This window comes from Amblyomma maculatum, chromosome 11, assembly GCF_055883805.1.
Source record: "Amblyomma maculatum isolate TAMU_Amacu chromosome 11, ASM5588380v1, whole genome shotgun sequence".
NCBI lineage: Eukaryota > Metazoa > Arthropoda > Arachnida > Ixodida > Ixodidae > Amblyomma > Amblyomma maculatum.
Genome location: NC_139354.1, coordinates 21,072,016 through 21,085,093, shown reverse-complemented (window position 1 = coordinate 21,085,093; position 13,078 = coordinate 21,072,016). Strand labels below are relative to the sequence as shown.

Genomic DNA, 13,078 nt, shown 5'->3' with positions numbered 1-13,078 from the left:
CACACACACACACACACACACACACACACACACACACACACACACACACACACACACACACACACACACACACACACACACACACACACACACACACACACACACACACACACACACACACACACACACACACACACACACACACACACACACACACACACACACACACACACACACACACACACACACACACACACACACACACACACACACACACACACACACACACACACACACACACACACACACACACACACACACACACACACACACACACACACACACACACACACACACACACACACACACACACACACACACACACACACACACACACACACACACACACACACACACACACACACACACACACACACACACACACACACACACACACACACACACACACACACACACACACACACACACACACACACACACACACACACACACACACACACACACACACACACACACACACACACACACACACACACACACACACACACACACACACACACACACACACACACACACACACACACACACACACACACACACACACACACACACACACACACACACACACACACACACACACACACACACACACACACACACACACACACACACACACACACACACACACACACACACACACACACACACACACACACACACACACACACACACACACACACACACACACACACACACACACACACACACACACACACACACACACACACACACACACACACACACACACACACACACACACACACACACACACACACACACACACACACACACACACACACACACACACACACACACACACACACACACACACACACACACACACACACACACACACACACACACACACACACACACACACACACACGTGTGTGTGTGTGTATCGAATGGCCGCTTCATATAGATGAAAAGTATGTGGAGGCCATTCGATAGGGCACTTACAAAGCCTAACGGGCTATTGAATCGCTGGCGAGTGCATGAAGTGAGCGTTGTCGTGACACGTAAAACTTCATATTGTTTTTACGTGAACTGTCGACGGTGCGTCGTTCGTTCAAGGAAAATAAAAGAAGCACCTGCGAAGCCAGATTTTTCAGACTACTCCACTCTAATACCAACTTTCCATGTCAGACTACTCCCCTCTAATACCAAGTTTTCATGTCAGACTACTCCCCTCTAATACCAAGTTTCCATGTCACATGACCCTGATTGTCAGCGTTCTTTCTTGCGCTACTTCATGCTGGACTGTTATAGAAAAGTTGCGCAGGCAGAGGTCTCTTTTGTTATATTTAAGTCTCCCCATACGCACTCACTCACTACGCCATACCGCTTGCTGCAGTTAATATTCTTAAGAATGCGGTGCTTTAATACACGACCTAAAGCCAAACAAGCAGGAGCGAAAATGGCAATGAATGTTTTGCGCTTTATAACAAATACGAAACCACAAATCGAATTGCATTCAATCTCAAGATGAAGACTGAATGAACAACTCTTCGAGTGTGTGCCATTCAGTGTCGCCCACTACTTTCTCGGGCGCCTCAACTCTAATCGTTACCCAACGGTCAGAGCCTTCTATTGTCTCTTCAACTCCGGCAACACCGGCCGCCAACAGGCGGGCCTTAAATATGCAATCAACGCTAAATTGTGTCGCAAAGCCTTGGCACTCGATGCACAAGAAACATTCAGCGACCAGTTGCGTGCGGGTATCGCTCTACATTCCCCGTTTGCATAAATAAGGCGGTCGACCCCTCCACACATGACGGGAGTGACTCTATGGGCCACCATGGCAACGGCGACCTTTTGTCCACCAGAGTCGATGGGTCAAAACGGGATACGTATTGCCCCGTTTGGGCTTCCATTAATGGTCCAGGTGAGATCAAGCGTCACGTCGTTTGGACATTACTTACAAGAGGATGGCGAAAGCGAGAATGAGTGGAGGCATTGCAAAAAAAGGTATTGGTCGTTAGCGAGGGACAGGCATGTTGCCATTGCACCGTTCACCACACGGGTGATGATTAAGAGGCAACAGGACCACTCATCACGCTATGGCCCTTTGAGTAGGCGCCTATGACACGTTCATCTACAGGATGTCGTTTGAACGGGAAATACTGCATAGACGTCATTCGAACAGGCACGCCTGAGTTTTTGGTTCACGCCCACACACCTTCATGGGCGGTTCTGTCGCAGGAGCTCACAGGACTTGTTCATTACGATTCGCCTTACAGGTGACGGTGTCTTTGTGTTTCCAGGGACAGCGCTGCATGTAAACCAGCTCACAGTCAAATCAGACAAGGTATTTTTTCAAGAGTGTTTTACTCTGATTTCAGGAAACGTTGGGGATAAAAACAGTTTCAAATTATTCTATATTAAGCTGAAGCGATCCTTCAGGTCATTGCAAACTAAACTATATTTGTCCTTCATAGACATGTATATAGAATGATTAATGTGCGCTGCACGCTACTTCTAAATTTCATTTTTTTTTTTGTTTACGAGACATGTTTTGATAAACATTCTTTTTATGGTACACGCACATCTAATGCGTACACGCTGCAAAGAACATATAACATGGGCTAAGCGTTCAGATGTTCAGAAAACGGAGGCGGGTTCTATCAATGTTCCAGAACCACCATGTTAATGGCAGTCATTCTGACCACGTAGGGAAGTGTTGAAATTATTTTAATACTTACGTCTCACATACATATACTGGGTGGTATTGAACAAACCGTTATGATTATATGGAACGCAGTAAATTTGGAACAACTAGGCCTTTTAAACTGAGCTTATTCCATTCAAACTGAACTCGTTCCGCTTAAAAAAGGAAACATCCGACTTACGGACTATAGCGTTCTATATAGAACGATTTGAAAGCATCTCGTTCCCAATAAAATAACTGGAACGAGGTATTTCTCTGAATATATCTGAAACTGAGGGCGTTTTATGTGGAATCCACAGTGTATAGAAAACCGCTTTGGGAAGCAGTTACCGCATGTTCACTTCTTCGATCTCATTTCTACAGGTCTCACCATGAGTGCTAACGTGAACAGCTCAGCGCCCGATGTCCCGCGAGCCAAGCGCACACCAATCGCACCCTTCACCGTTGATGTAGCCCCTGCTCAGGGTGACTTCCAGGGCTGTCGTAAAGGTGACAAGCATAAACCGGCGCGATACAGCAACATGCTCAGAAGCTTGGCTCTTCAAGCGCGGCTTTGCCGTCTCTGCGGCTGCTTCTTCGTCAATGACTTGTTCGCAAAACCTCCGAGGTGAATGCCAAGAGAGAGAGAGAGAGAGAGAGAGAGAGAGAGAGATGTGTGCTAGCGCTGCATCACGCTGCAAACCTCTTTAGCATTACTATAAAAGAATTCAGTGTGCAAACATGCCCTGTAGGAGACATTGCTGTTAAAATGTACTTCAAAACTGCGTTCGGTAAAATGTTTACTATTTAAACAAACTGACCACTCGCAGTGTTCCTAAAGGCCGATCACACAAAGAAATTTAATGCATACAAAGTGAGCAAACCGTCGCTGACACCAAGGAAAACATGGGAGATTTAAGGGGCGTTGATAAATGTGAAATAATGCAGTCATTAGGATAACTTATTTGGAAGTGGAAGCAAAACATCCCCTCCTGCAGGTGGGATTTGTATACGCTCATGACTTCCGAATTTTTTAGTTTGCTGTTCTTGCATTACAAATCGCCAGTAGAATACCGAATACGAAATTCATAGGTAATGTGCTCTGATCCTTCTGACAGCATGGGGCCGTTTTTTTTTTTTTTAATTTGCTCTCAAGCCAGGTTTCATGACTGTATTACGATTTCACATTGATCAGCACACCTGGAAAATCTCCTATCCTTTCAGTGGTGTCAGTTGCTGTTAGCTGCCTTTGTGTGCGTCACTTTCCGCAAAATGAAATTTTATGCTCTTCTTGGGCAGTGGTTTTCTATAGCTTTGGGGTTTCCTTCCTTATACGACTAATAGATGACTTATAGCTCTCTATATTGGTAAATGTTTAGATATCTGTAGTCCTCAACGTCTAGGATGCCATCTGTCTCTATTGTGTTTGATCTAATTGAACGCCTCACTGTTGCCTTATTGTGAGCGTCCAGTATGCCGAAAGAACCTTTAATGTCTTCGTGCTTGGTGTATGCTACCTTACCTGCTTAGACGCCATAAAAGCCAATACAACGCAGCACAACACAAAACTCTAATGTCTACTACTTCTGGCGTGAGGTCCATACTCTTAGGGTAACCTGAAACTATCACTAATGAATGGAATAGCAATACATTTCAAACCATAACGCGGTTGCTATCGAACCTTAAATACTATACTGTCCAGTACAATTGCCGAAGGGTACTTAACTGTCGGTCCATCTACATTGAAAAACCTTTTTTGTTCTTGCTGTCTAAGTCGAATACAATTTTTCTAACAAAAGGTTCTTACAGAGCACACTTTTTGAGTACTACTTGATTTATTTAGCGTTGTCCGCATAGCTTCTTTACAGTAAACCTTTCTATCTGTGTTTGCAGATCTCCCAAGATAGTCTGGCTTCACTGGTACAGCCTGTACGCAGCAGCATGCTTCGCTTTCTTTCTTTGGTTCGAGATTGACGTCGTTACTCGACACGCGATAGAACTCAGTGACACGCATCGGTTCTTCACGAAGTCTCTTCTTGTCCTTCTGCACGTTGTTGTGATTGTCAAGGCCAGCGGTAACTTTCTGACAATGATCGTTGGTTGCCGTAATTTGCTAGACTTCTTTATCAAGGCCGGGCATTTCGAGAAAGACATCAATATTCCGGCATGCAAGTGTTGCGGGCAGAAAAGTTTTTTCTGGTCCGACCTGTCAGCGATACTGATGTTCGTCATTTACTTCGTAAGCTACACAGTGGCGCTGTTCCATCAGGAACAGAAAGTTGATATTGATGACCAGCTAAGCTTTCGAGAGATTTTGAACAGGGTGTGCGGCTTCTTCGCGGCAGTGCTGTTCTTCACGTACGATAGTGTCAACTTTAGCGCTCTTCGGAACTCGTCTGAGGTGCTTGAAAGTTATGTGGCCTTCTTGAAGAAAAAGTTGGATGGCTACGTAGGCCACAAATTTCTGGGCTCCGAAGTGGAAGCTGCTAAGGAAGTGCAAGCAATGAGGCTTCACCTTTGCACTGTCTTGGAACTGAAGAATGATATCAACGGCATCTGGCAGAGATCAATCGTGGTGTCCAGCGTGGGACTTCTTTTGGTTACTTGTATCTCCCTGTATACCATCATCACGGAAGGACTGAAAAGGACTGAGCTATGGATTGCCATCGGCTACTCGGCGTTCACCTCCTATGAATTTCTCAAGCTTGCTAAAGTCAGCCAATCACTGTCCAATGCCGTAAGTATTACTTTTTTTTCTGGTTTCTTAGTGATTGCGCGTGACACATGCTGTGATCGCAACCGAATTTTTATTTCATCAGATATCTTCAATTTCACTTGCACATATGTATCATAATATTGTCAGTAATCACATGCTGAGTGAACCATTGTTTTAGCTCAAAAACTTAAAGCTACAATTCCTAATATCGAAATATGTTTCTCCGATTGCAATTTGTACGACTTTGAGAAACGAGCTCTTGTAGTGACTGTACTCAGGTATCGTTGCAGAACGGTGACGTAGCTTCAAGCATCGCCATTTCATTCATGTCAATGCAACCCTTACTAAACAAAAAGTAGTTTGCTTATCGCGTATTGTGTTTTCCGATGTTAGGAGGCCTTGAACGAACAACTTTAATGAAGAAATTTTCCACCGTAATATATTTACAACACATTACAATTCAATGTACTTACATTGTAATTTAAGAATGAGAAATGTTTCTCATGGAGGCCGCATCTTTTCTGCTTACTTTAGGGGATTTCAATCCCGTGCCCCTGCATTCAATTACTCAGAATGTCTTCCCGGTGAGACAAAAACAGAGCTGTCATTATTTAAGTCGCAATACATAAAAGTTTTGTCTTACACCACAGGTTGGATCGATTATACATAATTATATGCAGGATTAAGTGGGTTAGCGCTGTGTAAAACGCCATGAACTCTTGGAATGAGGACACAACCCATCTTCGATATTGTTATGCTGAATCGTGTCTGCTGCTCTGCTTTCAGTTTCAAGATATCAAGAATTTATGCCGAAGAACGGAAACAATGGATCGCATAATAGCTTACAGCCACCAGGTATGGTGATTACTCGCGTTTACCGCTGGCAACGAGTATTTAGTTACAGCTAAATTACAAACGGGGCAAGAAGGTGTTCTGGGTGCCTTACATTGCACATCTCACTGGGATAATATATACAGATATTATGAAAGGTTTTATTTGAACTGTGACCGTAGCTTGCTGCCTACCTGCTGATGACCTCACACACAAAAAAATCGATTATCTTACTCAGTTGTTGCAGAATGGTCCCGGCGGTATATCATTAAAATTTAAGCACAGCCTGCATGTCGATTTATTACCTTTTGTAGCGAAAGCTACACTAGGCTAGCAGAAGCACATTTCGCGCTGCCCAGCCGGCGCCACAACTGAGCATTCGCAGTTACCATGACAACCGGTTACGCCGAGCCGCAGCTGCTCGCCGCGACTGCCGCGCTAATCTCCTCGCTGCGCCCACATGTGACGTCAGACTCAGCTATACAGCTTCATTGCGCATGCGCCGGAAGTAGAGTGTCCACTGTATTTGTCAATCATCTAACAAAAAATTCTGCATCCGTCGGGAATCGAGCCTCCAACCGAGTGGATCCCCAACTGAGCGTTTAGGCCATCTATACACCAGGCCAGGGATCGTGAGCAGCGCATCGTAATTCTCCTCCTCTAGCGTGAGGATGAAATAGCAATGACAATTACGCTGCAATTAGTTATAATGATAATGATGATAGTAGCGATGATGATGACTGTGCATTTCGTTGATAATGAGAACGATAACAAACCCGATGCAGCGTGTGCAGCAGCAACGCTCAGGCTTTCGCATTTCTGCAATATACATTCTATAGTGCTCTCAAAATTTCTGCATTCAGTTCTTTAATAGTGCACTATTCTCTTAAGCAAATTACTCGAGATTTTCAGTAAGTATCCGCTTCAATAGGGCACTCGTTGCGTTGTCTATTTTATAGAACTGTGGTAATTGTTATGAGTGCTCCTTTTATCCCGCAAGACTTGTCAAGTTTACTAAAACATGCTACCTGTAATTTTCGTTCTAGGTTCAGTACTTGCATAACAGTATAAATCCAGAGGACATCAGCCTCAACGGCAGCGATTTCTTCAAAATCAACTTGGCATTGCTTGTTTCCGTAAGTCACCCCAAATGTCTGTGGAGAGACACTAGCGTAATTAACTGGCACAGTTTAGTGCCTTCTTGCGCAGATTTGTGCGTACGCTTGACTTGGTGAGTGCTTATCTCTCGCAGAAGCTTTGAAGACTTCAGAGCTATGAATGTGATCTCTCATGTTCATGGTTAGACTTTGATACCAGTTATGACAGGAAAAATCAGGTAATAACGTTACCGTCGCTAGCTCAAGCAGCGGGGTATTTGTTCTAAGGACTTGCACAACTGTGCGGTCTGTGCATTTTTCATAACCATCAGTGATGCATGAAAATTGGGTCATTTCGAAATTATTTCCCCCTGGTACGTAAGGTACGCCCTCACAATGTTTTGACCGAAACGCGCGATCGTCGACTGCCGAGTCGATAAGCGTCGTATAACGAAGCACAGCGACTGACTGTGCGAGAATACGCCTGTGTGCTTTACGAGCAGCCCGGTGCAACTGGAAATACTTTTTCTGGAAAGGCTTTTTGAATATCTTTTGAACAACTTAAGCGTCTTATCCCCTTTTCTTCCATGAACGTTGCCACAAAGTTATAAAGAAAGGGTTGAGTAGCAGTTCTTCAGCTGAATGAAATGTGTTACAGAATTTTTCCTGATTCATTCTGCTATGGTGTACGCAGCATATTCCTGCCACAAAAAAAGGCATCTGCCACTGCAAGTTCTGCTGATTAGTAGCTCCTATGTTGCAAAGAATACCGCGGACGCCTGACCAAACTGTTAATAGAAATAAATTTTTTTTTTTAGAGCAAAAACAAAAGAAGGATTTCTTTGCTCGTACTGGTAAGAAAGCTGACGAAATGCGTTGAAAAACGTGAAGTGCATTAGCAACGACATCTCATCTGTCTATTTCGCTTATCAGTTCACACCTTCCTCTCTTACGAGAAAGAAGGGGAGACGATATTCTCTTTCCTAACGTTCATAATCTTTTCTCAGCGGAATGAGTGGCATGCAGAAAGCGAAAGAAATAGCGATAACGGGCAAAAAAAAAGCAGGTGGGGTTGTGTCTGGTTGCCTAAACGGCCTGGCTGAGGAAAGCTGCACCGAAATGTTCAATGTGCGCATGCGCGTATTCTCACTGTTTTCGCCCCTGTCTTCCGTTATAAAGAGCTTAACTACTCGGCGGTTGATACTCGCGCTTTCTGGTAAATAAATAAGCAGGAAGCCTAACGCCAAGGGGAACCGATACCCTCTTCACATTTGCGAAAGCTCTTATACATAAAAACCTCGCTTCTTACTTTATAGGATCAACTTACATAGCTGGAACCTGAACTTTACTGCACACGCAGATAAGCTTATATTACCAAGTGAGAGTGATTTTTTAGCTTTGTATTTGTTATTCTTAAACGTAATTTTAGGAAGATAATTGTTTCAATTGCAGTATCTCAAACAATCTCTGCCCACCGTGAAATTCGTAAGTACAGATTGTACCGATGTACCTTACACGGCTTCGGACAGAAACATCGGCACGAAATAATTTGAGACACTTCATATGTCATGCGTAGAGCATCGGCGCCAACAAAGCTGTATTTTGGGGATTCTCTGCTTAAGTATTGTTATTTCCGTGCTTTTTATTCAGATGGCGGGTTCCATCATTACATACACGGTAATCCTGGTGCAAACAAGCCCGGACCTGGAGGCCACAGTGACAAGTCTCTCCGATACCACGGCAACCACAGCGCCTCCTATTTAAACAGAATAAAAATTTTAAAGGTGGTCTATGTGCCGATGTGAAGTAAAAAAACAGATTTTAGACTTTCATTTTCAAGCGCATGTCATGACACGACACGTCACACACATTTATTTAGATCCAACGTTATTGTACACTTAGCCTCTATTCTACTTCGTTACCTTTGCGAGCTTGTACTTGTTTGCGCCCTCACGAGAGAAACGTCCATGTGTCGGTAACTCGCTCTCCAAAGGTGTTGCTGTTCGCCTCCCCCCTTCTCCCCAGGGCTAACACACATTTTCAACGCCTTGTGCTCTCCTCGTAGGACGTGTAACCTCTTTTCTTGCTTCCATGACAGCATAGCCAGCGCTAAGCTCCGTAGAACCTCCGAGGAGCACGCAAGAACATCTGAAACATGTGCATACGATGTCCCGGATAGCAGCAGGTTGTTTCCAGGTGACCTGCTCACTTAGAATCGGGCGAAATAAAGTTGGCGTCCATTTGATTGCTCATCTCTGACTTAGAACGAGATTGAAACAAGCCGGTTTGTGCACAGAAAAATGTGTAGCTTGAGCATTTCAGGTAGTCTTCATACTGAGCGTCATCTGCTTCTTGGTCCGTAGAGCAACACTCAACCATTATCAGGTGGTCATCCGCTCGCAAAAGTTGCTCGTACCAGAAATGCAGAGGAACCCGTGCAGCTCAGGATACCGAAAATAGATTCTGAGCATTTCTTACATAAGTCGGACTCAATATGGCCGGTGTATAGAAGTTGCCGGCTTGGAGCGCTCAACTCCAAAAACAACCATAGTTGAATACCTTCTTTCACGTTTCATTACTAAGGGGCCACAAACTAGGTACGGTATAGTAAAAAACGCACGGCATCAAATATTCCCATCAAAAAGAATAAAGATCAGTGCGTCATACATGAATGAATTGTCTTTATTGCACAGCGCTTCAAGTGAAAAGGTTTGTAGATACACTTTTTTAAGGCATAATATATTTATCAGATTCACAGCAGTCGAAGCACAAGGTTCCGTTTTGGGCATCGAACCCAAGTATCCAGAAAGACGTGCTTTGTTTCGCAGGTGTATCAATTCGGATTTGCTCCGAACGACGCAATCAAAGTATTCAAAGTTAATTCCTTTCGCTACCTTGTGCCATCCACGCAACGCATGCTCTTTGTAGTCCCGTTCAGCTTTCTACATAAAAATGCTTCCTTCACTTTAGGTGTCAGGAGGGAAACATTCTGTATTCCCAGAACTATGGGCTGCTGTACAAGTAACACTGACGGCAAAATTTCTATGGCAACAAGTAGTCGATATATAAACAGTGTACAGCAAGTCATTAATAATGTATCTCAATTGTCCGCCTGCTCGTTATCTTGAATGACCAATCGCACAGACCTTCGCATGTCCTTGGCCCCGTTTCGAACTGTGAATGCGGTGGCGTGCTGTCTATTAATTTCCGCAGTACTGGGCGCTTCGCCTGATTGGTCTCCATCATCACCTCGGGAAGCAGTCGTTCTCTTGAAACACGAATGAACGCCTCAAGTACTCATATCCATGACCCATGTGGCAGTGTTTCGAAAACAAGACAAGGCCAACGCCATCCTCTACTCCACTCAAAAGAGTGCCCAAAAAGAGCACTCAGTTATATTGCGAGGGGTGTCATAGGGAGGAAAATATCTCATGGACGGTAGTGCGCTTTGAGCAAAATTGTATGCATCTTTATATTGTGCAATTATCTGCCTTAGAGACAGCGTTTTCTGTTCAAACATTTTGCCTACATTCCGAAGCACTCTTTCGTCTGAATATAAAAAGAAAACTTCTTGGTGTTCCAACACTGCAGTGCTTTCGTGAAGTTGTAGCGGCATGATGTTGAGCCTAGAAATAATGAGATTCGCGACCATGCAAAAATCACTCATTCACGAAACTGGCCCGCCGTGTGGGCAAAATACGCCTTTGAGAAACCACACAGGTCGTCGTGTCAAGACGTACGTCGTACAAACCGGCATAACGAACCTAATTGCTGCTTTCTGCACCTTTTCGCGGAGGGAGGAACAATATATTTTGCTTTATCGAACACTTAATTGGCTTGCACATTAGAGAATAGCTGGACGTATCCTCACGCTCCACGCCACTGTGGTCGCAGACGCCGCGAACCGCTCGCTGCTTCAAATAGAGGCCGCGCGGCGGCGCCACCATCACTGGAACTACCAAGTTTGTCATGAATTTGAGCTCTCCGAGTACTTGTTGAAATCAGGGGCACCTTAACGAATGGTGTGACTCCACATCATGTTGATGTGAGACATGATGTAGACATTGCTACGCTTGTGGAGGTAGTGAGGGTCACGGTGAATGTATGCACCAGCTGAAAAAGGCAATCAACGTACGTGGGTGACCGCTGATATCTAACACATAGTCAATTATGCAGCATACATATCGTACGAGGCTGCAATACCGCTGTACGGGAATTAATCCCTCATGCACATATTGAGTGCATCGGAGTTTCGCGCCACAAGGACAAAACGTAGTCAAGAGATTTGCCCATAAGACAGACGTAACTCTTCAATACTGTTTTTAATGACGATGTGCGATTGTTCGAAATACGCGCTTTCTTACTCCCAGACCAAAACTTCTGTTCAGTAGGTGAATTTCATTACGATCCCGAGCTCCAGCCATCGATGAGGAGAAGCCAGCTGAGGCTAAAATTGCTCACCTTGTTCAATGCATCCTGGAATCCATCTTATGTTCCGATCGGCGATATAAATTTATTGATCCAAAGGGGGTTTGGTGCAAGTATGGAGTTTCGGAGTGAAGTTGTGCATCGCCATTTGAAATTCGACATAAGTTTCTGGTCATGCCTAATCGCTTAGATTTGCCTCTTTGATGCAAAAAAAAAAAAAAGAAACTGAGTTAAGAAGACCTCTACCACGCCTTGCTGCACCCTGCAATATTTAGGAAACAGGCTCTTGTTCAAGGGAAACTTTTGCATTGAACCTCTTAACCGGCTTAAAGGAAATCCATAGCCATGCAAGTGATGGGAGTACTACCACTTCCTTACCTAAGTCCATATTATATACTCTGCTACACAGCCAGTGATAGTGCATAAAATGTTTGCAGCATGAAAAACGTAACAGTACAGAAAGCTAGCCCAATTCTGGAAAGGTAGTAAATAAGTGATATTCTTTAGAGCCAGGTATCATTTGTAAACAATGACATACCGACCTAAAATCACAGAGAATGTGAAGAAATATCTACGCGCAGTGCGATTTTGCCAAGAGACACCGCATCATCACCAAGTACTACCACAATAAAAATATCTGATGCCTACACTAAACTGAGCAGGATATATAAAGAGAAATTGACTTGAGGTGCCCACGGTCTCAAAACTTACTTTTCGTGGTTTTATCGCAGCGATAAAAGTTCAGTTGATTGTTCTACTAACTCTCATGCCGTGTCCAAAGTTATGTCAGCTCCCTATTATTGGTCTGCGCTGCACAGTAGTTTTAACGCGAGGTAGTTAATACCCCCTGTCGAAAGCAATTGTCTGTCGATGTCGGCGTCGATGGTATCGGCCGTTTTAAGCTTCGTAGCCTTGAGAAATCATGAGCCTGCCACTGGCAGGTTTTCAGCACGCAGCATTAGTCATTTCATGTCGGCAAAAATTTTCCGATGGCATCGGCGGCGAACGTTTCACGCTTCGGAGCATAGAAAAATTACAAGCACGCCTCTGGCAGGTCACAGTTGGCTTGTGCACAAAGGATCGGACCCTTTTATTCCCTGTATGAGGTATCACAGCATCGAAAAAGTATCGCCATGCCCCTGGCAGGTAATATTTTGCAGGTCACCAGTATCCGGACTCTTGCGTACCCCGATTTAAGAATTTCAGCTTCGAAATTACAGCGAGAGTGAAATGATCAGCCACTGATAGGCAGCGGTGCAATGGCGAGCGGCCAATAATTTCTCTTCGCTCGTGGATGTCGCCGGATGTGTGATTGGTCGGCGGGATGTGACGTCACGA

The 13,078-nt window shown here is 44.4% G+C and overlaps 1 protein-coding gene across 1 annotated transcript; it reads left to right on the top strand.

Annotated features, from left to right (window-relative positions):
- Positions 1–3,060: 3,060 nt before the first annotated feature.
- On the top strand, positions 3,061–9,076 carry LOC146173050 (uncharacterized). The gene is made up of 5 exons (XM_084585108.1): positions 3,061–3,296; positions 4,562–5,405; positions 6,171–6,239; positions 7,262–7,351; positions 8,963–9,076. The coding sequence occupies exons 1-5, from the start codon at positions 3,061–3,063 to the stop codon at positions 9,074–9,076; spliced, it is 1,353 nt and encodes a 450-aa protein (XP_084441234.1).
- The last annotated feature ends 4,002 nt before the right edge of the window (positions 9,077–13,078 follow it).